Source organism: Vanacampus margaritifer, chromosome 5 (assembly GCF_051991255.1).
Source record: "Vanacampus margaritifer isolate UIUO_Vmar chromosome 5, RoL_Vmar_1.0, whole genome shotgun sequence".
NCBI classification, from domain to species: Eukaryota; Metazoa; Chordata; class Actinopteri; order Syngnathiformes; family Syngnathidae; genus Vanacampus; species Vanacampus margaritifer.
In genome coordinates this window covers 23,707,044-23,733,095 of record NC_135436.1, presented here as the reverse complement: position 1 = coordinate 23,733,095, position 26,052 = coordinate 23,707,044, and the positions used below count along the sequence as shown (strand labels likewise).

Here is a 26,052-nt window from a genome sequence, read left to right as displayed (position 1 = left end):
GATGCGCAGGTGATTATTGTATAAATATTATTGTAAAAAAAAAAACTGGAAGGTCGAAATGATTGTTGGTGTACTTTTTACACACCTGTCCTATCATAGCTAGCTAGAGAGAGAGAGTGATAGACAGCTAGTTAGCTAACCCACTAGGTAGACTACTAGCTAGACAGACAGCTAGCTAGCTAAATAGGTAGACAGACAGCTGGATTAGCTAGCTAGCTAGACAGACAGCTGGATTAGCTAGCTAGCTAGACAGACAGCTGGATTAGCTAGCTAGCTAGATGGCTAGCTAGCAAGCCAGCTAGCCAAACAGCTAGCCAGATAGATATATTAGGGTGACCAAACGTCCTCTTCGGGCATCCAGGGGTTTTATAAATTCATGAAAATGTCCGGTTGGCATTGCGTCGCTAATAGGAGGTGAAGTACACTGTGTAACTGCGACTGGTGCCACAATTTCAAGCCTGGGGCAACTGTCCTCTTTTTTTCTTGTTTCTTTTAAATGGGAATATGGTCACCCTAGGTATATAGATTCTGTATTATGTGGAATACCCTAAAACGTCATCATTCTGCATCTGTTACATCTCTGATACTAACCGCCAAAGGGAGAAAATTGCCATGTCTACTTTTTCTGTCGGTGCACAGAATAGTGACAGGAAATAGGGCAGAGCTAGATAGAGTGATAGGTAGACGGCTAGCTAGCTAGACAGACAGCTGGCAAGCTAGCTAAACAGACAGACAAACTGCTAGCCAGCCAGACAGCTAGCAAGCCAGATAGGTAGCCAAACAGCTAGACAGACAGCTAGCTAGACAGACAGCTGGCAAGCTAGCTAGACAGACAGCTAGCAAGCCAGATAGGTAGCCAAACAGCTAGACAGACAGCTAGCCAGATAGATATATAGATTCTCTGATACTACCACCAAAGGCAGAATATTGCCATGTCCACTTTTTCTGTCGGTGCCCAGAATAGTGACACAAAATAAGGCGGAAATTCCAGCTGGTTGTTTTATTCAACCCCCTTTCACCCAAACATTAAATTAAGCTCAGGTTTCTTCGTCCCATAATGTTTTAAAGCCCTCTGAGGCTAAAGACCAAGTTAATAATGGTCACCAAGAGCGGCTCATAAATCAGCAGTTTCATTATATGTCATACTTTACGGCCGTTAAAATAAAAATTTAACCTGTTTCTTTAGCCTGTATTTCCCATGAGAACCTGTGTACGTTTTTGTCGGCGAGCGCACACGCTCAGGAGGAAACATCTGGATCCAATTGTGCAACCTTACATGCGAAGCGTGTTTACGTAGTGCGCCCAAGAACAGGAGCTTAAGGCGAGCCCATGTGGGTTTTATCAACTCGAGACTGGAACGGCAGCCGAACTGGCGGGGCTGCTGGACGGGGAAGCGGCGTCACGTGAGCTTGCCGTGTCATGAGGGAGCACGCTCCAAAACAAACAGGAGGGCGTAAGTGTCGAAATGCTTCTGTTTTTGCACCCTCACTTCAAAATATGAACTGTTGGATTGTAGATGAGGTCATGGCCGGTCAGGGAATCCAGTCACGGTCTGGAGGGCCTCAACAAGCTTTGAGTGACGCTCAACCCGCACCACCTGTTGAAGACCACCCCCACACTTCTACCCCACCCATTGTTCGCAAATCAACCACGCCAAACAATTAGGACTTCTGTAAAGAGGAGAACAATGATAGAGACAGAAGGGAGAGGAAACCGATTTGCATTATGTTACATATTGTTGATAGCAATTAGCTTGCTAAAGCTAACACTATCCTTGAACGGAACAACAGCCTGATTGAAAAATTGTGTTTGTTAGTGCTGGCAACCAGGAATTTAAACATCGGAGTTTAAACATGTTAAAGCAAATATTATTATGTTTTGCCTGTGTTGTGAAAAAGGAAAACGGAACAAATGGAAGGGGGGGGGGGGGGATTTGGGGTTAAATTATGAGAAAAAAAAGTTGTAATGTAAAAAAAATCATTTGTAATATTGTGAGAGATTTTAAAGGGGAAAAAAGGCTCAAAAGAAAATAGAAAAAAATTGAGAAAACTTGAGAAAAAAAGTATAATATTTTGAGGAAAAATTTGCAAGGAATAAAGACAGAATTTTGTAAAAGTAAAAAAAAAAAAGGCGGAAAAAATAGTAGCTTTATGACAAAATAGTTCAAGTATGCCTACCGACCTCATTACCATGTTAGAAAAATAATGTCATGTTTGGGTAAAAATACTAATAAAAAAAGGTCCAACTTCTTTTTCTTTTCTTTTCTTTTTTTTAAAGGAAAATGTGACTAAAGTATAGCCCCCAAAATTATTTGATATTTTACAATGAACAAACTGGTGTAAAAATGAACATAAACTCATCATGTTACAGGAATGAAGACGTAATATTCAGAAATAAAAAAGTGTTACAATTAAAAGGATCAGTGCTACAAGAACAAAGTTGCACTAGTAAAAAAGCCTTTTTTGAAGATGTGTAACCTATTGGATTTGGATGATTTTTCGTCACTCACAATAATTATCGTAAGTAGCAATGCACTGTTGCGTATCCGATACGGAACAGAAGGAGGAAGAAGTTCCAAAAGACAAAGAAAGGGGAAGAAGCTTAAAAAAGTTAACGCTAACAGACTTCATCTGTCTTTGGCTGATCATTTTAGTGTTGAACAAAGTTTGTATAAGCACATAACCCTGAACAGTGAGCAGCACTAAAGGTGTCCAGGCTGGTCCACTTTTTACAAATGATATCGCATTGTCGCTTTGATTAACGACATGCCGGGCGCAGAGAAGCATTTCCGCTATGTCTCGCTCATCCCTAAATATTCTTACACACAACTGCAGGATTTCTTTCTTGTCACTTGTCATGACTCATAGCCCTACAGGTAACATGTCTGGAATGCCATTCGCATGGCGGGCGGGGGGTGGGAACACGAGCAAATCCTGCATGGTTGTGTGGTGAGTTTTCACGCGCGAGTGGGTGGATATAAAGCGTTTTAAGTAGTTTAAATGATTTAAATGGCCCTAATCCAATTCAGTTCTGAGATTGAACATAATTCCTTCTGGAATGCTGTTCTAAAAATAATGGAAATATAAGAATGCATTTTCAGGGTCAAGCCTTTTTAAGTGTGACAATTAAATTAAAATAACATCATCGTCTGTACAATGTGCAATTATTTATTCTACAATTAATTTTTTATTTTGATTTCCAGATACAAATTTGTCAAGACATGCTTTTTGTTGAACTGTGTTGATGTGGATGTTTACATTTTCAACAATACTACTACTGTAATATTTTTGTTGAGGTTGAAGAAGTGAAGTAGTTTTATAATCTGTTTACATGTGCTGTCCTATTGTTTGGGTTCCGATGTATTGCTAAAACCAAGACTATTGATGCTAACTGTTAGCATGTAAATTGCATTTTCCATTACAGTGGACAAACTAGACAGACTTGCGGTTCGGCACCCGAGGAGTCGCATATTTGCAGATCCCTCCCCCAATATTTCATTTATTATTATTATTATTTATTTATTAGGTTTTTCATAGAAAACATATTGAATGTTTAGCAGCATTTATTTATTTTTTTAAGAATTGTTATGGCTTAAAAAAACAACAACAATGCATTTCAATGGCTGTCAGTTATGCGTGTATTTTCGCTATTCGCGCGCCGGGCCGGCCTCGATCCCCACTAGTGGGGGCACCAAGTGTATATTGGTTAGAATGAAGATAGTCTATAAAGAAAAGAAAAAGAAAAAACAAGTTGGGGGAAGTGGAGATGAGAGAGAAGCCAGCTGCTGCGGATCTTTCGGCATTATGTAAGTGTTTCCGCACAGTCCAGCAACTCAAAGCTTTCCGACTGCATGACAGCCAAATCTGCTTTCAAGTATATATTCCCACTTTGGATCCAGGAATCCGTTCACTTCAACAAATAATCAACCTGAGCCGTCATTCGGCCATGTTGACTGAGAAATCAATACATTTGGGGCTTGACTTAAAAAATTTAATTGAGGTACCATACCAAGCGATCAAACCTAAGCTACTATGAGCTGTTCTTATGCTAAATTTCAATCCTTAAAAGTTTAATGGACACACAATATGCACAATAGCTCCCGGCTTTTTTACTGGATTTTGACTGGCCCACAGACTATTGTGTTCTATTGCTATAAAAACATGGAACCTACGAAAAGAAAGATTAGACTCTCTTCTTTCATCATGAAAAAAAAAGTAAATTTGTAACTTTCCGTTTTGGAGCAGTTAACATTAGAATATAGCTAAGTTTCATCATTATTCACAAACCTATTGACAACACTGGGGAAAAGACCTTTTTGCAACATGGCCCTGGTTGAGCTCTTATACTCTGCTCCCACCTGCTGGCCGTTTTTTGTAATAACCACCATTGCTTTATGCAACCTCTTTAGGTCAGAAGCTGCATCAAAGCCTTTTATATGCTCTAACATAACTTTTTTTTTTATATATATGTATACGTAATACGTTTTTGGGACCATGGCACTATTTAAAATAGAACGTTTTTACATGTTTTTGGGAGCAAATGAGTTCATGGGTCACTTGTGAGTCCCAGTCAACTTGGGCGGGGAGCAAGTTACACTAAAAAGAGGGACGGACCGCTACTTTTGACCCCCTTTTTTTTTTTAAACAAAACAAAAAAATATAATCCAATTTATGATGATGTGTACCTAAATGGTATTTTTGCCGTTGTGGGAGTGAACACAGCCGCCTTCACTCGATTTAAATTCATGGCAGGAGAGGGGTGCGTGGCGGAAGCATGACGAACTCGCTGGAGTCTGTGCAGGAGATCGACGCGCGCAAGGTACGTTGATTAGGAACTGCAAGGAGCTCTCCACTTGTGGATGATGTAACGTTGGCGGCTGTGAGTACTTGGAAACTTGTAAATATCCCAAGGAGCAACTATGACGGCATACTTTTCACCCTCTTTTTTTTTTTTTAGTGCCTCACTGAAAAAAAGACGGTCAAAAAAGATGTTTTCTTGTTTAAAAAAAAAAAAAAGAAGCTATGATATCATTGTTTGTAACCCGGCATGACCTCGGCTGTGTTTTTGTTTTGCTCGACAGCACACGTCCAAGTTGCGTGACACTGCAGAACAAACCAATATTGTAACAACTTCTCTCATTCGCACTCCTATTTCCCGAAAGCCGTCTTCTTCCAAACGCAAGCTGGGCCGCACACACACCAAAGCAGTCGGCCTCTTCCAGGTTGCATTCCCAGAAAAACATCATATGGAATGTTTCTTTTTTTTCCCCCCTCCGCCCTTCTCTATGATTCTTAGGAATTTTGAGCGAGCCAGTCGGGGGGGGGGGGGGACAATCAATTCCAGAAAGGTGGGGGCTACACACGCAAATGAAAAGCACATCATTTCCAGGAAGTGTTTAACTATTAGATCAAGATGGAATGGTTTTGATGACTCAGCAACAGTTGATGACACAAGAAAAAAAAAAAAGGTGAAGTAGAAACGCTGCAGGTTCAGACACCTGCAGCTTTACTGGCACGCTAAGTTTCAGCCCACAGTTTCCTCCCGGTCCCTCACGTTGTTTTTGTTTATAAAAAAAAAATCCCTCACTTTCTAATGGGGTCCCGAACGGTCAACAACTAATCCATTAAATGTAAAAAATAAATAAATTAATAAATCCATTAACTCTTTGACTGCCAAAAACGTTAAATAACGTTTAGTAAAATCCTATGGAGGAGTGCCAAAGACGTTAAAAGAAGTTTGTTTCAAAACAGAGGGGAAACTAACCATTTTCTATGGTTGATTACTGAAGAACGGAATAAGGTAGAAATAAACTTTTTTTTCTGATGAAAGATGAGAGTCCAATCTTTAATTTGATAGTATGTGTGTTTCCATAGTCCAAACACAACATTTTCTGTGGACCTTGAAAGACCAGTCAAAATGCTTAAATCGGCTGGCACCCACGGCATCCCTTTTCTGAAAACGTCTGGCAGTCAAAGAGTTAACATTAAGCATTATAAACAGTCGTGCCACGCCTGGCACCAAATGTTTTCATCTTTAACGCCCTTAACGTGTCAAGCAGTTGACTTATGTCCAACAGAACCCCGCACCATATGCACGCCGCACTTTGCTCACCTCTTCTTCCGGGTGACGATAAGGACGTCGTTGAAGAGGAAGAAGTAGACTTGTTGGCGCGACGTCCGCTTGAGGAAGATGCCGTTGTCCTCCGCGAAGGCCGTCAGCTCGCCTCGCTTCACCATCCACCGGGATGACGAAACCAGCGGGAAAGGCTACAAGGTGAGACAAGACCTCCAGTTAGTAAAAGGAATGTGAAAACATCTTGAATATTTAATATTAGGTCATGAGATAATAGAAGTGACCTTGATCTTAAAGTCCAGCTGGGAGTTGATGGTGTACATCATCTCGGTTCTCTCCATGGTGCGCGCGCCCTCGTTGCATTTTCTTACCACCTGCGCGTACATACACAGTTAAATATTTTATTGCCTAAGAGAAGAATATTATCTTTTCATCGTTTGTGAAAATACAGAGGGTACAAGAAATTTTTGTGGAGGTGCAATAATAAATACTGTTTTATCACTAGGCATTAAGCAATTATTAGGCACTAAGTTTCCTGAATATAACTAGTTGATTTAGTTTTAAGATATAAATATTTTACATTTATTTATGTAGCAGTTCCTCTCTGTATGTTTTAAACTTCTGTTTCAATGCATGCGTTTTATGTGTTAGCTGAGACAATAATTAGTCAACTATTACGCCCATACCTAAAATTTGTTCCCCCCCCCAAAAAAAATAAAGTTTATTAAAATAATTTGTAATAAGATTGAGGAGTGCGTGTCCCGAACTCCTGTCCAATGCTTTTTTTTCTCGATTAATGTAATCAATTAATTGATAGGTATCCCTATTTTCTATTATTTCAATTTTTTTTTAGAAATAATCAAATTATGTAAATATTTTCAATGGTATTGAGGATTTTTTCTGCATGTTCTGACGGTGTTTATGCAGCGTAATAATCCATTAAACACATTTAATGTAATTCAGTTTTTATTTTTTTTCAAATGCAATTTTGTATTTAATTTTACTTAAAGTATTTCAATGCATTAATTTATCCATTTTTAAGTCATTAAGAAAACTATCCCAACATGACATAATTTAATTTTTTTTTTTCTGTGTTGTGCAGTGTAAAAGGTCCTTTTTTTTTTTTTTTTTTTTTTTAAGCAATTTGTTGTTGCACTATAGCCCTTAAAAAAAACAAAAAAAAACACATATCCAATAATTTCCCCTTGATTCTACTTAGATGAAAATGACGTGATCAGGCCCAATTTCCGATCACTTGATCAGGATCGGGACATCCTTAATAAAAAAAGGAGTAGGGTTTTGTACTGAACTTATTAAGAATTGTTCAGCCTTTGTGGAGGTCCCCACTCTTCTGGTTTTCAGTGATTTAGTGTTAGTGATGTGACATAAATGCAAATGTTATCCACTGTTCACTCACTGACCTTGCTGACGGCATGTAAAGCCTTCTTACATTCTTCATACTGCGCCGAGTCTTTAGGAGTCTTCTGGCAAATTGTCTGCAGGTGGCATAGCACGCACACGCAAAAAAAAAAAGAAAAAAACAGGATCAGTTCATTGCATTTATAACAGCACGCAGCGCCTTCCTTATCAATGCTTGATAGCGTGTCGAAACTCAAGAGCAGCTGTGGGAAGAAAATGAAGCGAAACCGAATTTTCTCAGGATCCAAAAGCCTCCTTGTGGACTAAACCCCAAAGACTCTTGGGAAGCTCTCACAACAAATTGAAGCAAAAGGGGTCAAAGTGGAGCACGAGAAAAGAAAAGGGAGAAAAATGGAAACTGACAAATAAACATCGTAAAAGATAAGGTAGCTCAGGTCATGACGTAAAGTCACCTGAACTGAAAGTTTGTGAGTCAAAGCACACGTCCTGCATGTTTGCTGTGCAACGACAATTAAACAAATGAGGTAAGAGCCAAAGTCCGCTCATCCCAAAGCTCTGGCACACTCACGTCCATAAGCAAGGGCAAGCGCGTGACCCTCTGCATGGGCAGGATGAGGAAGGAGATCATGGGGAGGTTCCTGCAGTCGGGGTGGCCCTCGATCTTGCTCAGCGCCTCCTTAAAAACGGGATTCTTGGATCTGCGCCGTGCGGAGGCGGAAGAAAAAGTAGCTTTCGTAAACCGCCCAAGGTCAAAGTGTGAGAGTCGTACATTCTGCATGAAAGCCGCGGGAGATAAGATAACACTCACAACAGCCTCTGCAGGGTTCTCTGCTGGTAGACCTCGTTGGAGCAGTACGTCACGTAAGGATCGAAGTTGGATTCGGCGTGCTTGCAGACGATGTCGCTGATGCTTTCGATCACAACGTTGTGCTGGTGTTTCTCCTCCAATTGTTTAAAGAACCTAAAAACAAGGCAGGGTTAGCCGCTTTTTGTGAACTGACACAAAATGGGGAGATGAAGCCATCTTCCAAATATTCCGCCTTTGGGGCTCGTACCCGAGGCAGGATGGTGCTCGTGTGTAACAAAATGTTAGCCGCCACCCAATCAATCAAGAACAATGGCGGGGGAATGCACAAAGTTTTTTATCCAGCTGGTTATCCATCTCTGCTTGTTGCTAATGACGATACGTTCCAAAAAAGATGTTTATCCGACCGCTAACTAATGCTGGCTAATTTACTAGCTCGTAGCATGTAGCCATAGTAGCCACTTGTTGATATATTGTAATTGTGTGTGTTTGTTTTTCATCAAAAAGGTGAGAGCATTTTATGCGAAATAGTTTTAGATCCGAAATGTTCAACATAATCTGCTGACAAAAAATATACAGTGCTAAAATAATTGTCTTGACTAAAACTAGATGAATAAAATTATGTTTTCTGGACTAAAATGCTAGATTTTTAGTCGACCAAAAATGGACTAAATAAAAACAGGATTAGATTGACTATGATAAAAAAAAACTCACAAGCGTGATTGAAACTGGACTAAAACTGAGACTAAATTTTAAAATGGCGGATACAATTAACACACTAAAATGACGATACAGGAGAGGAGCAGAAGATTTTGCCGTAAAACCCATATTGTGCTGTGGCGCTTCTGTAGCGGTGGCGCTGAATTTCTCAGATGAAAGAAAGAAAAAAAAAAAAAGAAGAAGATGGGGGAAAAAACTGCCCGAAACTAAGCTCCGGTAAAAGAGGAGCACAGTATGGATTTGGAAAAACTTGCACATGTGGGTCTGTAATGGTCTGGAGACCAGTCCAGGCTGGGGTACCACATCTGGGATAGACTCTCAGTCACTCGTGACCCTAATGAGGACAAAATGAGTTCACCCATATGATATTGAGTCATCATGCTTCGGACCCTGGCAGTACAGTATCAGGCTTTACCAATGAAAAACACAATAGAACTGTGAGTCGGTACTATCCGGTGTAAGGGGGGGGGGCATGAGCTCTAGGCGCTAAGGGAACATGCAGGACATGGCAGATGCCGGAGTCAGCAAGGCAGGAAACATCCCCGACACCTTTCTCTTGTAAGATCACAGAAGAGGAACTCCACACCTCTTAAAATAGAGACACGGTCCAACATGAAACACAACAACAGAGGCTTCTCCCCTTCCTGAGGAGCAGCAGATGGTCTGCTTAAACAGCATGAAACAAAAAAAAAAAAAAGGGGGCTTTAGCATGTCATGCGAAGGTGGCAAACAGGAACAAACCTTGACCAGCTGTGCACCCGACTGTGCCACTCCACATGCAAACACATGGAATGTCTATCTATAGGCGACAATGCTTTTTAGGACACCCCACCACCCCCCCATATGAGGACACGTCTACACTAGATCAAAGGCTGCGTGAGTTATCCTAAACATCTATTCTAGGTCCTAACAGGTCAAGGATGTGGGATCCCACTGGGGGCGAAACTCACTGACCCGACTTCTGTGGCTTCATGTTGTTGTCGTGAGGGAATGCGGAGGGTGACGCGACTAAGGCTTAAGGCGTTTGAATTTGGGTTATGTATCCAAACGATGTAAAAAAAAAAAATAAATAAAAATTTTTAAAAGACCTAAGGATGTCAGTAGATTACATTTTTTAATCGGAATTAATCACATGACTTTAATAATGAACTCATGATTAATTGCAAATTAATCACACATTTTTTATATCTAATAAAATAAAAATTACAGTAAAATAGTTTTTTCCTCATGGTTTTTGATACTCTTGTTAGCGTAAAAGTAGAAAAATATGTTAACCTAATACAAATATGGTGGTATATTTTAGTTCATTGATAAAATAATTTCTAAAATAAGTTCTAAAATTTAAAAAATGTAGTGTACTGTACTGTAAAAAAAAAAAAAAAAAAGTGTGAGACATTGGTTTGTGTTGAGGTCATTTTTCTGCCAGTAGATGGCATACATGTCTAATGTTGGACATTGATTAATCGACATTAATCAAGCTCAAAATAAATTTGTGGTGTTAAAGGAACGTTAAATTAACTCTATATTAACGCACAAATTTTGACACCGATTAAAAAAAAAAACATTTCAACCATAATAACTAAAAATAACGCGCTTACTCAACTTATGGCTGCCCCTGTAAACCTGAATATACACTAACTACCTCTAATGTCCCATAATTTAACTTCTTAGCCCATTTTTTTTGTTGCTAACCAAAACAGCAGCATCTACTGGAACACATGAACAGTCTCTCAGTCTCAGATGAACAAATTGCCTGCACAGTGTTTTTTTTTTTAAATGTGAAAATAACGTATTTTCCACCCATTGTCAGTCTGGTACAATCTGACATGATTGCGCAATAATGTTTTGTGCGTCCATGTTTATACTGTGCAACCTATTAAGCCCATCCCGTCTATGTCAGTTCTTGAGGTTTCTCTGCCGTTCCCCGTTCTTTTATAAACTTCAGTTACACTAATTAATATATGACTACAATTCCAGTATTTGTCGAAATCTGCTCAATAATGATAATGTAAGGAATGCTGGTGATTGAGCTTTCTCATAACCTGAGGCGGCGGCTATTCAAATGCAATCAACAACACACCTGCGTGTAAAACTCGACTCCCACCAGCTGTCACATCACGCACTGACAATGTCACAAGACGCCTGCAGGCGTGATGGATGTTTACCCAGCTTTCGTTCACATAGTTAACCCAAATTCCGACTTCTCTTTCCCCCTCGTTTGATTGGTGCTACGGGCCATTTGGATATCTTAGCTGGCCAAAGTGTAGGTGTGGCGGGTTTGGCAATATGAGGCGTGTGTGTGTGCGTGGAGTAAAATGTACAAGGGGTCACGGCAAGTCTCAACAGGGGGGGAAGGAATTTTGCGCATGTTGCATTTAAGGGAATTAGCGTAAAGTACATGACATCTGTGGTAAAAAGTCGATTTTAAATATATGTATGACTAATTCATAAATTGTATAATTAGGATGGATTCGATTACGGAATCTGTGAATATATACCAGACAACAGTTGTTGATGCTGTTTGAAGCCTGCCAGCACGCATGTGCTCATTTGAACAAGGTCAACCATGACAAAGCGACTACAAATGGTATTTAACGGGCTCCTTTTTTTCCACAAAATAATAAAACATGACCAACTGCTAAACCAAGTTTAGGTGCAAAAACCCCGGTTAAATGGTAGGACTCCACCAATCTGAGTGATGCTTTGGAATAATTATTAAAATGGAAACTGGCGACAATTTTTTTTAAAAAAGCTCATACATTGAATTAATGTTATGTCAGATGAAAAGAATGCACCGACTTAATGTGAATTTATAGGAATTTTGCTAAATTGTTCGTTTAATTGAGTCAAACTTGAATGCTAAAATTAACTCAAAACAGGAATTGGAATTTCCTGTAACAGTTCCAACCCTCCCACCTACACAAATATTTTTTGTTAATGAATGTCATTAGGGACAAAAAAAATGGCAATTTATTATTATATTATATTATTAGTATGGGATTTTTTAAATAGGTTTTAGGTGAACTAATGAATACACACACGCACACACGCACACACGCATACTCACCCACATACAAAAATAAATAAATAAATATATATATATATATATATATATATATATATATATATATATATATATATATATATATAAAAATATATATTTAAAAAAAAAAGGAGAGCAATGATGACATGTCAAATCGAATGAACAATACTGAGCTCTCCAGAAAAAATAAAAAAAGAGAGAAAAAAAAAAGGGACAAAAAAAATGTTAGTCAATTCTCACGTTTGTCGTATCACTATCAGGAATGGGCGTTAGGAATCCCTGGTAAGAGTGTAACAATATTTAAATGACATCCAGGGTAAACACATTCTGGTGCCAGGAATCTGAATGGACGTGCTGCTCTCTGCTCGTTTTGTCTTTTGGTATCACTTGTAAGCATAAATGTTCAAACACTTTCAGTGACCTTGGGGAAGAATATTTTCATTATTGTTTCCAGGCCACAAACGTCGTTAAAAAAAAATCATGATGGACAGATGCAGTCAGAGAGTTTATAGAATAATTGCCAACCGGAACGACGATAAAAATACACTTTTAAGCTTTATTTGCCTTTTAGTCTCTTCTCAGAATCTGTTTCGTATTGGCCAGTTTTTGAAGGACTAAAACTAGACTAAACCCCTCATTAATAAACAATAACTGGGACTAAATCAGTATTCATTTTCGTCGACTAATAAAAATTAGATCGAAAATATACAGTACTTCGCTTAATAAAAACTGGACTTAAAATTTATGGACATTTTAGTTCATGAACAAAAACGAGCCGAAAATGATATGATTTTGTAAAATCTTGTTTTTGCTAATCTGTCACTGTGACACAAATTAGTCACACCCCCTTTCAAATCTGCAGACATGGGACAGGCAAGAGGTGGATTCACGGTGAAAGGTTAATAAAATAAAATAAAATTATAGTTATAACGTAACATTAATCCAAGGTTCCAACAAAGATGTTAATCCGACCGCTAACTAATGCTGGCTAATTTGCTAGCTCGTAGCATGTAGCCATAGTAGCCACTTGTTGATATATTGGAATTGTGTTTGTTTTTCATCAAAAAGATGAGAACATTTTATGCAAAATAGTTTTACATCCGAAATGTTCAACATAATCTGCTGCCCAAAAATATACAGTGCTAAAATAATTGTCTTGACTAAAACTAGATGAATAAAATTATGTTTTCTGGACTAAAATGCTCGATTTTTAGTCGACTAAAAATGGACTAAATAAAAACGGGATGAGATTGACTATGATAAAAAAAAAAACTCACAAGCGTGATTGAAACTGGACTAAAACTGAGACTAAATTTTAAAATGGCGGATAAAATTAACTGGTCAGCAGAGAGACCAATGTCAAGCTGCACTCTGGAAACAAGCCAGGGGTGTAGAAAGAAGGCCAAATGTCCTGGTGTTTATCCACACGCCTCACATGGAAGTGAGTTGAAGTGCTCTTAAATGCGGAATTATCCGGCTCATTTGCCGAAAGCAAAATACCGCAAACTTTTTTACGAGCCGCGCAGGAGTAGCCAAAAAAAAAAAACAGCACTTTTGTTATTGTAGTTCATTTTCACCAAAACACTGTAAAAGGTGTACGTTTTTGCATCTCTTACTTTTTGCTGGCCTCGCAGACGTCGGCGATGTTGGAGAAGAGGTGGTGATGTTCCGTCTTGGTCATGGCCTCGCTGAGCTCCGGCGAGTTCTTGAACATGCGGATCAGGATCTCCAGACTGTGGAGGTACGAGTGCTCGGAGGAGATCACCTCGAAGATGGCCTGGGGAGGAGTTCTGCTTTATTCGTCATGGCAGTGTTTCAAAATGTACCGGAAGGGCAAAAAGTACTGAGGGAACTGATGAATTTGGCGCCAAAAGTAAGTGTCAAATATAATCGATACCTCTTGTTTTTTGCGTTCTTCCTGACTCATCCGATCAAACAGACCGCTTTTCTTCACCTTGGGGGAGAAAACGTTTCAGTCAGTCAAAACTTTTGGCATCAAGGAGTCTCATTTTCAACGGGCTTCCCGGGGGTTCTCCTCCGCATTGATCGCAAGTGTGTGCTGCTATTTGCGTCTGTTGTCCCGCCGTACAATGACCGCGGCACTTAACATACCGCGCTCCGCGGGAAGACGGGGGCAACAAAAGTTGTTGTTGAAAACCAGACGAGAGATCTTCATTGCGTGAGAACGCCCATGGCGACGGATGACACGCTGGCGTCAAAGTAACAAATCGCCTGCCGTTGTGCTCGTTGAATATCATTGGCTGAAAGTAAAATGCGTTTCAATGCGATCGAAACCCAAAGCCATCTTTTGGAATGGACTGGGTGTGAACTGTGAAGCGGGATTGATTGATTCTGCCAGCGCCTTTGTCGGTGAGAAGTTAAGCCTGAATCAAAAGCCCGCCTTATTTCGCTAGTAAGGGGCACCTTCTACTTCAAATTCAACATGCAAAAAAAAAAACTGGCTTAGCTCCAAGACGGCTCCTCATGCTGGAAAGACACCAGGAAGTGATACTGCTCCATCTCTAGTATCTGGCCGAGCGCCCAAATGGGAACAAACAAAGCAACATCAAACCTCTTGAGGCTTCACCACATAATATAATTGGCTTTGTTCAAAATGTTCTTGTTTTACGCTGTACAAATTAGGGATGGCCGATAATGCTATTTTCGACCGATACCGATAAACCAATCATTTAGAAAGTGCCGATGTCGATAACCGATAAGTAAGCTCGATAATTGTTTGCAAAATTAACTTGAATACAAATATACTTTCTTTCTTTTTTTCTTCTTCTTTTTTTTTCCTGGAGAGCTCAGTATTGTTCATTCGGTAATTTTACCGATTTTGACAAATATACAAATATACTTTCAAGTCCTGCTATAAGTGTAACGTGTACAAATACACTGAAATATTGTGTGAAGCACCATGAAGCTGAATTTTATTAATATCTCGGCTTCATTTTATTTTTATTTTTATTTTTTTTTCTGGAGAGCTCAGTATTGTTCATTCGGTAATTTTACCGATTTGACATGTCATCATTGCGCTCCTTTTTTTATTTTATTTTTTTAAATTATGTGGGTGAGTATATGTATGTGCGTGTGTGTGTCTATCTCTGCTTCAAAGACAACCAGTAACTTATTTTGAGTTTGCCAAAACAAAACAATCTTGTTTTAAAAATGCAACACAAAACGAGCGAGGGTAACATTTTGGGCAGACACAGTAAAGAAAACCCGACTGCCATGTCGCCATGATGCATCTTTGGTGAACACGAGGTCGCGCACATTATGATGTCACAAATATGTGTGAGTACCATAGGAGAGGGGAGGGGTTGGGCACAAATTGAACCACAACCATAACAGATGGACCACCAACATGGCCTGTCTATTATTATCGGCGGATTTGTTTATTATCTGGTTTATCTGTTTGACGTCAAATTGGCCGATAAATGCCGATAATTATCGGCCACCGATATTATCGTGCATCCCTAGTACAAATTAAGCACATTTTCAAGTAAACGTTACAACATAGGGAACAGCAGTTCATTCTCGCTTGAGGAATGTGAGCTATTCGGTCAAGGTAATGAATTATTTTGACTATTAATGAACTACCTGATATTGGTAAAAAAAACATTTTGGTGGACCCTTCGGACACATAGATGATTGCAGCGGACATGACATTTGCGCGTCCAAACCAATAAAAATGCATCATTTGGAGATGTCAACACTTCTGGTTCATGATTGGCTCCTCGTTAACCAATCACAATCGCGAGTTGATTTGCATGAGGTTCATTGTTAAAAATGTTACATATAAGCTTGGTGAATTGACAACACATTACAACCATGCTATCCTGGCATACACTATAACAAATATTTAAAAAAAAATTCCATGTTGTTCTTATGTGAGAAAAGAGTCCAAATCCGTTTTTAAAAAATGGCCACATCAGTACAGGACGTTATTGTTGTCCTTTAATCTGATCACTTCCAATCTCTCCTTTCACATGTTTTATCACGTCTCACCGAGTAAACAAGCCAATGAGGATGCCCGGGAATAAACAAACTGGCAACATCTCTTCCTGGAGTGCATTCCCTCCATTCCGATTTCTAACTGCATTATGCAACCGTGGCGACCGCACGTCCCTCTAAAGGCAGCATTTCATGCATAGCTTCAGTCTGAACAAAATGAGAGGAGCCAGCCAGTGCACTGGCATGAGACTATGCAGTGCTCCCAAAAGGGGGGGTCTGGCTGACTGACTGACTGCCTTGAAGAAGTGCGCCTGCACTCTTGGCTGAGCGCAGTCAGCGACACTCACCGAACTGGATATGACGGCATTCTTGAGAATGCGCACATTCCAAGTAGTGTTACTGTATTCGGCCAAAGAGACAGGATGACAACGGAGGGGGATGAGACCAATTCATTGCGGGCGAATGGTGGAAATGGTGGACTTTAAAATATCAAGTCAGAATCAAGTTATTTTGTTGGTGTTTTGTTTAGATGTCCTATTTACAGTCAGTTAGTAATTTGGTCTGTTAGTCAGGTAGTTGGTGTCAATTATGTTAGCTCCTTAACCAGTAGGTCAGTCAGTTGGTCAGGTAGTCAACCGGAACTGTGCATACTCTGCTCGCCAAGCTTTGTTTTCCAATGTTAAAGATTTTTTTTTTGTTCAAATAAACACTTTATCCACCACATTTTATGGCTACTTTTTGACATTTTTCCTGCCTTTTTGCAATCTTTTTTTTTTTATTATTATTTTTGGCGATTTTGTGGACATTTTATGATTATTTTTTTTAAACATTTTATTTTCTCTCGTTCTGACTTTTAATTTATTATTATTTTTTTAGCAATTTTGTGGACATTTTATGGTCATTTTCGGGATTTTAGAGTTACTTTTTGAACGTTTTCTGCTATTAACATCCAATTCTCTGACATTTTTGTCAATTTCAAGGACATTTTATGCTAATTTTCTACTTTTCCTCTTCCCGTTTGGACATTTTATGGTCACTTTTTAAACATTTTATTTTCTCTCGCTCTGACTTTTAATTTATTATTATTTTTTAGCAATTTTGTGGACATTTTATGGTCATTTTCTACTTTTCCTCTTCCCGTTTGGACATTTTATGGTCACTTTTTAAACCTTTTATTTTCTCTCGTTCTGACTTTTAATTTATTATTATTTTTTAGCAATTTTGTGGACATTTTATGGTCATTTTCTACTTTTCCTCTTCCCGTTTGGACATTTTATGGTCACTTTTTAAACCTTTTATTTTCTCTCGTTCTGACTTTTAATTTATTTATTTTTTTTAGCAATTTTGTGGACATTTTATGCTCATTTTCTACTTTTCCTCTTCCCGTTTGGACATTTTATGGTCACTTTTTAAACATTTTATTTTCTCTCGTTCTGACTTTTGATTTTTTATTTTTTTTTTGCAATTTTGTGGACATTTTATGGTCATTTTCAGGATTTTATAGTTACTTTTTGAACTTTTTCTGCTATTAACATCCAATTCTGTGACATTTTTGTCAATTTCACGGACATTTTATGCTAATTTTCTACTTTTCCTCTTCCCGTTTAGACATTTTATGGTCACTTTTTGAACATTTTTAGGTATTTTTAAAAACTTTTTTTTTTTATCTACTATTCGTCTCTTTTTCTGACAGCTTGAAATTTTTGACTGACATTTTTTGAATATTATTCATTAAAAAAAAAAATCTAAAAAATAAAATAAATATGTAAAAAAAATATTTTTTAGAAATCCACGGGCGAGGGACCAAAGAGCCACATGTGGCTCCAGAGTCACAGATTTCTGACCCCTGGACTAAGTCAACATGTGTCTGTAACATCGAGTGTGTGTAATGTCTAACCACAGTAAGTTGGCTCCAGGACGTCCGAATCGGTTTGTATTGTAACACGATGCTGTTATCGGCCGGAGCCTCTCTGGAATCGGCATCCTCATCCGAATCGTTATGTAACGCCTTTTCCTGATAATTCTGGTACAGTTCCTCCTCTGAAAGACATTTTTCGAGAAGAAGGGATTAGTGTCTTAACCCTGGAGAACCCAAGAACCTCTTTTTTCTTTGGAAAATTATGAATTATACATTAAATGACTGCTATAAGTTCACTGAACACCAAAATATATGTTTTTTCAATGTTTTTTTCAATTTATTCCCTAATTTAGGATTAGGGCAAAATTTGACCCTTTGGGATTTAGGGGTATCATTTCGAAAAATCTGAATAACAAAAACTGTCAGTAAACTATTTAAAATTTAAGAAAATAATCAATCAAATACACAGCTACATTGAACAATATATATTTGTTGCATTTTAGCCATCTTGTCACCACCACTCTGGCTCATGTAAGTGTAATATTCATCCACTACATGGCCCCATGCAGGGGTCAGAAGTGGCACTCTGGACTTTTGAAGTTAAATTTGTAAAAAAAAAAAAAAAAAAAAAGGTCTTTGTTATTTGAGTAGCAGAATTTATAGGGGCCAAATTCGACCCCGTGGGTTCTCCATGGTTAAAAAAGGATAGTCAATGACAACGCCGGCGGGGTTACGAGTGAAATGCGATACCGGAGGCGTGCGCTCACCTTCGCTGTCAAAGGTGCATTGAGGGCTCAGAATTTTCTTCTTGTCAGAAATCTGAAAATAGAAGACGACACGTGGGATTGTGCATATCCACCACAAACTCTAAGCACCTTCCCCTGAATTGTCTGGTGACCTCTGCCATTGTCCACCAACACAGCCACTGTGTGTGTCCAGCATTACATCATGTCTTCCAACCATAAAATAATAGATGTCCTTGTAAGGTTTTGTTCTGATTTCTGGAGTAAGAACATGAACTTTTTTTCACCCTGGATACTTAATGTCCACTTTGAGCTGCTATCTTGATAATACTGTTATCTTTATAGGACTTGCTCAGCTTACCTTGCTTTTTCTTGTGCCAGTAAGAGTTGCAGGGCTGTCAGGCTTGGATGCCCCCGGGCTGGTGGGCTTTACAACGCAAGGACTGCCTGCCGCAGGAGTTTTATTATCGCTATCTAATCCCTTCACGGCGGCCTGGGAAAGCGCCTGCGCCTCCAGGTCGACTCCGGTGACAACAGCCCTCCGGTAGGATGTGCTCCTCAGCCCCCTCCTTAGCGTCCCCGGGCTTTCATTTTCCCCGTCCGTCCCCGCTCCCGTGGAAAAGTAGGCCCCGGTCTCCACCATGCTGAGGGTTTTTAAAGCTCGCTTGGGAGCATCCAAACCAAGCAGCCCCGCTAACCCTTGACCTTGTGGTCCGGTTGCGTTGGTCTTGCCCTGTCGACTGCCTGAGGCTAAGCCCTTAGGGATGAGCTGCTGGGTGCCCATCTTCAGGGCGGCGGGGCTGTGGGTGCTGAGGACGATGGAGGGAGGGGGGGAGATACACGGGGAAGAAGAAGAAGAAGAAGAAGAAGAAGAAGCCTGCCTGGCGTCTTGGGAGATGGCGGGCGAGGTGGACGATTGTCTGAGGAGGGGCGGCTGGATGTCGGTCGGCGATGAGGAGCGCGGTGTCGGGGGGTCCGAGGAGGTGAGGGAGGACAGGGAGGGGATGCTCGAGGTGGAGCTGTGGGATGGGGTCCGTCTCGCGGGAGGATACGGGCTGGACGGAGACGAGAAGGACAGTTCAACGTGGTTGTTCTTAGGAGTGTGTTGAACGGTTTCAGGTAGATTATGATATGATGGCGTCTTCTCCTTTGGCAAATTGAGACTAAACACACTGGAAATGAGGGCTTGAGGAGAGCGGACATACTTGTCAGGCCAAACTGTCCGTCCATTGCTATGATTTACTGTGCTGTACTCTCCATTGCTCACTTTGATGCCAATCGAGGCCGATCGGCTGACATCGGGTTTGAACTTCGACAAGGAGAAGCGTCCGTTGGCGATGTGCCCGATACTAATACTCCGAACAACTCGGGACTTTTTGGAAGGTTTGTGTAAAACGTGCTTGAGCACCGCCGTGTTCTTGCCCTGAGATGTAACCACCAATTTCTCCGCCGGCTGGCTCAAGGTGAAAGCGCACTTGTCCTCCACCGGGAAGTCCGTTGTCATGACCCCGTTGCCGTGGCAACTGCGCGGCCGCGGCTTCCTCGAGTCAGGCGGGCTTCTGCGGTTGTCCGTACGGCGCTTCCACAGAGGCATGATGTTGTTGTTGGACAAGTCCACGTCGTTGCCGATGTCCATGGTCCACGGGCGTCCTCTTCCCTATCTGCGTCACAGCCGGAAAGGCCGCAGCGCAAACACCGCTGCCCTGCTGAGAGCCGATCTCAACCCTTAAGGCAAACAAAGAAGAATAGCAGTTCAATCGGCCATGTTCACATTCCTGTAGTTTGTTCATTAACAGGCAACTAAAACCAATAACATCAAAGTGTTATCAACTTAGCAACAATATGCAGTTAGGAGACTTTTGTAGTGTTCGGTTTAGGTGAACGGTATGGGATTTTTTAATAGGTTTTAGGTGAACTAATGAATACACACACACTCGCACGCACATACATGTACTCACCCACATACAAAAAAATAAATAAAGAGAGCGCAATGATGATGACATGTCAAATCGGTAAAATTACCGAATGAACAATACTGAGCCCCCCCGGGGGGGGGGGACTTTTTGTAGCTCTTTGGTCAACTGAAATGTTCTCAAATAGCAATTGTAAACTGTAAACAGTTGTCACGCAATACACACGAGCACATCATTGTGTTTTTGAGGTTACAGTCTCCTGACAGTGTGTGTGTGTGTGTGTGGGGGGGGGGGTATTGTATTACAATACATTGTTTTAAGTATGAGAACTGTCTATTGATAAAAATGGTGCCAAACAACAAAACAAGGCCATGAGGTACAATGTGCAAAGTTTTATGACTTCGTCAAGCAGGTACATGGAGTCTATAATAAGCAGCAAGTTAACGATTAGTTCCACTCTAAACTCCAACCCTGTTTCTCACACTTGTACCAAAACAAACGGGAACACGCAATACTAGTCCTTTAACACCTCAGAAGTAAACTCCATGCAATCATTTATTTGAAAGTTTCATATTCACCTGAAGCAGAAACGTGCAGTCAGTTGACGTGCCGCAGGTCGACCATGGTCTCCCAATCCCCCTCCTGAATTCCCGAGTTACTTAATCCAACATCGCATTGGGAACCCACACACGCAAAAAGTGCGTGAAAGCGGATTTGGAGGCGAAACTGCCTGGATTGGGAACAGAGGAGTAGAGTACAGTGCGCGGCAAAGAGCGCTGCTGAGGCGAGGCGGGGCGGGTTCGACAGGACAAGGGGGTAAGGTCTCTCTGAGCCGAAGGGGGGCGGGGATAGGAGCAGAAAGGGGACACCGCTCGTCCGGTTCTTATGCGGACCCCCAAGTGGGCAGTATCGACCCTCTCACGAGTCTAAAGCAGAACAATCTGGTGATTACACGTTTAGTGCCTTTACACTTCAAATTAAAATTAAGACATTTTGTTATTATTTTAACATGTTTACGATCAAATTAAAAATACATATAGAGATTAGAATATACATTATGTTAATTAAATGTATTCATAATAATGATAGTAATTTATTTAATTACACAACCGCGATGTGGGAGATGAATGTTTTTTTTTAACTTCACTTGCTGTAAGTGTATACGAGCGCTGATGCTCTTGTCTTGTGGCCGCAGTCCGCCATCGTGTGGCTATTTACGGAGTTGCAACATACACTGATACAAATGTTGAAGTACGATATTTTTAAATACAGTGGTACTGGATATAGCACTTTTGAAAGATTATATAAATGCCTCATAGTGCTGCCAATATATCCTGGTGCATTGCTTAACACAGTGAAATGTTTTCTCATTGAATATGTCAGTGCTTCCTTTGACATTAGCCACTTTCCATTGCACAACCGCAAATAGAAACTAGCAGCCACCACGTTTCTTTGTTTCTTGTTTAGAGCAACAACAACAAAAACTAACAACTGTCTATAATGCACAGGAGACAACATTTCCTCACCATTTTAGAAAGCCAACCAATCTGGCCATTGGCCAATTAGAAGCAAATCATACACCTGGGCATTGAGCAAATGGTAAGAAACTTGCGTCTTATTTCGTTTTTCCTACCTCATTGAGCTATGTTTGTGATTATAGGAGTTCTATCAACCACTATAAGATACAGCATGACTACTTTATAGTTTCAATAAGTCTTTAGTGACTAAATATTTTGGAAAAACATTATTTGAAGAGATGCTAGCTAACGCTAACGTTAGCGAAAAGCGAATTACGGTCGTATCATCCGTGAACTTTTAACAGACACGATTTAAAGAACAATTTCATATTGTATGTTTCAATGGTTCGCGGTTTGGTATTAAAAGTAGCTTTTTAACGGACTCCTCATTAAAAGTGTGGACAGGTTAGCCACCCTAGCTAACTATTTAAAGGAAAATGTGCATTCTGGGACTGGTAGTTTGAAATGAAATAAATGCCATTAATCTGTGACAACGCCTCATAAAACACCACCCAAAAACATTTGGTGTTGTTGAAAAACAGCACTCTATATTATGGTACTTATTAAAACATACAGTACTATTAATATAATTTAAAAGAATGTAAAAAAAACAAAATACAAACAAATAAAAAACTATATTATTTATGATTTCATGTTGTTCAGCTCCTTCTGGTATGCATACATTGGCCACCACGGGGCAGTGTTTAATATACAGTCACGAAGAACATGGCTACAAATGCTCAGTAAACTTACTGCAGTAATATTAATTTTGCATTGTGTGTCACCATTTAGCTTGCAGACTTTTATGAGACAAAACACACAACATGTAATCACATTTAATTTATGTTTCATTTTACAGTTAACTTCGTCTGTGAGAGGAATACAAACTTGAAGCAGGCAACAGCCAAGCGCCGGGTCATTAGTCGAGCTTCCTGGGACTTGCAGTAAGTGTTACCTCGCACAAAATATGATCACTGTACATTAATTATCTGAAAGGTTAAAATACGCTGCCAGAAACCAATAATAATGTGCATAATCATTCGCCATATTAATATTGTCATTTTTAGAGCTGCTTAAGGGAAATATAGGGATGTTAAATGGCCTAAGTGGGAAGATTGAGGAATTGGCAAGTATTTACATGATCAACATATCTGAGAGATGATGATGAGCTGGATGAGTCACCCCAGCTGACTGCTGCAGGTGCACAGATGTTGCAACTTCACAAAGTCCAGTCCACTAGAGTTCATTTTGAAAGTAAACCAAAAACAGATGAGACGCTTCACTTGATGCTCCACTTCAGTTTTATCAGATGCCAGACCAGTTCTCACATTCCTAACATTTGAAGTATTTCTGTATGTACACAGAAATCAATCTTTGTTGGGGATTACTGCACGAGCCTTGGCGCTTTTGTCTCTAAGCTTCTTAGCTCTGTCCGGGGTTAACCTCGAGAATTGTGCACGCTGAGCGGTGTCGGATGTAACAACACCTTTTGTGCAAATTGAGAAGTCCTGTTGGTATTAGGTGTTTGTAATGAACATGCCATTGTGAAGCTATGTTTATTTGCACTATGAACACACACAGTTGGGATAGGGTGGAATGATTTCGAAAAAGAATGCAATTGTGATTAGATACGCCTTTGCTTTCTTCATTTGCGACATTCATTAAAGCTCCACCGTAAAGCTGACCTTCTCTACTGCTTTGACTCATTGCCACTCGTCGTGTGTCCTCGCATCTCCTATACTCCATTGCCACCCACGTGTCTCCCGGCCCACCATCAGCGGAGAGCCGCCGCCGGCCCGCCTGCGTGCCATTACATATGCATGAACCATATGTTGCTCAACAACAGCTAATGACCGTAAATGTGTCGGCGGTGTGAGCACTTATGAACCCACTCATTCTCTCCATGTACACAAGTACATATGGAACCAAGGCGGGGGAGCGGGGGCGTCCGTCGCTCACACTGTTGGCACTCGGTCTTGTCGTCATGGTTACGGGGCATCTCACTGGTACTGATTAGGTGACCTGTGATTGACTCACCCCCCTCCTGTGTGTTCTCTGTGCCGTCTTGCCCATGCAGGACGATGATGTCATCGTATGTGGCGTCTCGCAGCACTGGCGGGTGCAAATGGAGGTGAGATGGATGTCGAAGCACCTTTGATGGATTGAAATAGGCTTGTGTGGAGATTGTAGCGCTTCACCAACAAGCCACTAGAGGGCCACATCACAACAAGCACAAGGTAAATCAGTCTTTTTTTTTTTTTTTTAACTCCTATCATGACCGATTGTTTAAGTTTTTTTTTTTTTTTTAAGTAATCTAGAAAAATTAAATAAAATGGAGATACAACTCTTTTGACGGCCTAATTTTATTTATGTTCATATTTTTGTTCTCTGTTATATATATAATTTTGTTTGCAAACCTTCCCTTGTTCTATTATGCTGCAAGTCAAAATGACCCATTCTAAAGTAAAAAAAATAATAATAATTTTTTTAATATTCAAATTTTTATTGTATAAATCTATTTGTTATCAATTGCTAGTTAAGAGAGTGAGAATCCTACTTAAATCACCTGTTAAGTACACGGGCTGGCATAGCTCAGTGGTAGAGTGGCCGTCTCCCAACCTAGATGTCGGTTCGATCCCAAGGCCTTGTTGTGATCATGTCGCAATGTCCTCGAGCAGGATACTGAACCACCAGTTACTCTTGATGGTGCCATCAGTAGTTGACTTTCTTAACCATTTACAGTACAGGTTTCATGACAGCGAATTTGTATACAATCGAAAAAAAAGTCAACAAGCTTCAGTTATTAGTAAGAAAATTGCATGGTTCTGTCACTCAGAAAAAAATACTGAGATGAGAACATGCACAATATGACAGGAACATGTTATTGCTCCGTCTTATGAGTCTGCATTCACTTTTCATCAGAATTGCATAATTTATCATCTCAGTGTGATTTATTATAACCGGACCCCCACCCAGAAGAGTTCTTCCCCACAGCGATTTGCTCCATGTGTCTTATACAGTAGCTACAGTAAAATATTTAACAGGTTCATTTGCGACATGCTGGATGTCATTGGGAATAATTACATACCTTTTGGGATGTTCTTAGCCTAAGATGCGAGTCTCCGGGTTTCACTTCTGTGAAGAACACACACAGATGCACGCGCGCACAGCAAAATTAGCCTTCAGTGCATGATTCACCTGGAGGTGGGAAGTATGATTTACAGAACAGCACAAAGATGGTATACACTTGAAAGACACTTTATTAGGGACACCTGCACAACCTAGTGAGCTGAATGAATTTCCCCCGACCCCCGTCCCCACCAAGATTTTCAATTAATTTAACTTCATATTCATTGTATTAAGTAGTTGTTTTGAAATGTATATTGTTTTTACACCTTTCCCCAAAAATATATATTAAGCAGCAGGCACCATACATGCAGACAGCTGTTTAAAAAAAAAAAAAAGAAGAAGAGAGAAAACATACGTGCAAATCTTTTGTTTTGAGTTTATTATTGTTGTTTTAGTTTACAGTCCCTACAACATTTTGTCCTTATCTCTTCCTGGATCTCATTAGTGAACTAATTAAATGTCCAATGAGGCTGTGGCCTGATGGAGTGAAAGAGGCGGATGCTCATTTGGTGCAAAGATAACATCTGTCCAAAATTATTTATACAACAAATGTCCTGAAAAAGACAGGAGGCAGGAATGTTGTTACGTTGTTTCCAAGCCTGTGTTTGCATGTGTGTTTGTGTATGGGTGTGTGTGCGTATGGAAGGGAGGTGGACAAAGCAATTTATCTCCGCTGGGCGTAAACCAGGAGACGCATCTGTTTGGTTTTCTCTCACACGTATTTGGAACCAGCTGACGGCAGCATCAGAGAATAAACTGTCATAGGACTCATTTACTCCTCAACTGCACGAAAGGCATAATTATTGTTTCAGAGATAAACATGGACGGACGGATACACACTCCCACGTACTGTATATATAGACACGCACATACTGTCGATGACTCCAGCTCCAGCAGTTATACTTCATGCTGCTA

General features: G+C 40.1%; 3 protein-coding genes across 6 annotated transcripts in view; 2 read left to right on the top strand and 1 right to left on the bottom strand.

Moving 5' to 3' along the window:
• Positions 1 to 6,183, top strand: part of dhx36 (DEAH (Asp-Glu-Ala-His) box polypeptide 36) — a 34,992-nt gene extending 28,809 nt beyond the window's left edge. The window contains exon 28 of one of the 2 annotated variants that reach the window (XR_013294153.1): positions 6,077 to 6,183. The gene's annotated coding sequence lies outside the window, so the exon portion shown is untranslated. Of the gene's footprint in view, positions 1 to 4,751; positions 4,771 to 6,076 lie in introns of those variants that run through there. The other variant, XR_013294154.1, reaches the window with a different exon arrangement.
• Positions 1 to 24,216, bottom strand: part of LOC144052084 (rho guanine nucleotide exchange factor 26-like) — a 34,594-nt gene extending 10,378 nt beyond the window's left edge. Inside the window, exons 1-12 of one of the 3 annotated variants that reach the window (XM_077565887.1) lie at positions 23,694 to 24,216; positions 21,070 to 21,417; positions 18,940 to 20,303; positions 18,603 to 18,654; positions 17,875 to 18,017; positions 13,918 to 13,974; positions 13,637 to 13,797; positions 8,261 to 8,413; positions 8,021 to 8,150; positions 7,494 to 7,568; positions 6,357 to 6,446; positions 6,112 to 6,266 (exon numbers count right to left, since the gene is read on the bottom strand). In XM_077565887.1, coding sequence (XP_077422013.1) covers positions 6,112 to 6,266; positions 6,357 to 6,446; positions 7,494 to 7,568; positions 8,021 to 8,150; positions 8,261 to 8,413; positions 13,637 to 13,797; positions 13,918 to 13,974; positions 17,875 to 18,017; positions 18,603 to 18,654; positions 18,940 to 20,214 — 2,291 coding nt within the window. In that variant the 5' untranslated portion in view covers positions 20,215 to 20,303; positions 21,070 to 21,417; positions 23,694 to 24,216. Of the gene's footprint in view, positions 1 to 6,111; positions 6,267 to 6,356; positions 6,447 to 7,493; positions 7,569 to 8,020; positions 8,151 to 8,260; positions 8,414 to 13,636; positions 13,798 to 13,917; positions 13,975 to 17,874; positions 18,018 to 18,602; positions 18,655 to 18,939; positions 20,304 to 21,069; positions 21,492 to 23,693 lie in introns of those variants that run through there. The other 2 variants (XM_077565888.1, XM_077565886.1) reach the window with 2 other exon arrangements.
• LOC144052089 (succinate receptor 1-like) overlaps positions 21,732 to 26,052 on the top strand; it is a 173,570-nt gene continuing 169,249 nt past the window's right edge. The window contains exons 1-3 of the mRNA XM_077565903.1: positions 21,732 to 22,090; positions 22,868 to 22,952; positions 24,086 to 24,245. The gene's annotated coding sequence lies outside the window, so the exon portion shown is untranslated. The remainder of the gene's footprint in view (positions 22,091 to 22,867; positions 22,953 to 24,085; positions 24,246 to 26,052) is intronic.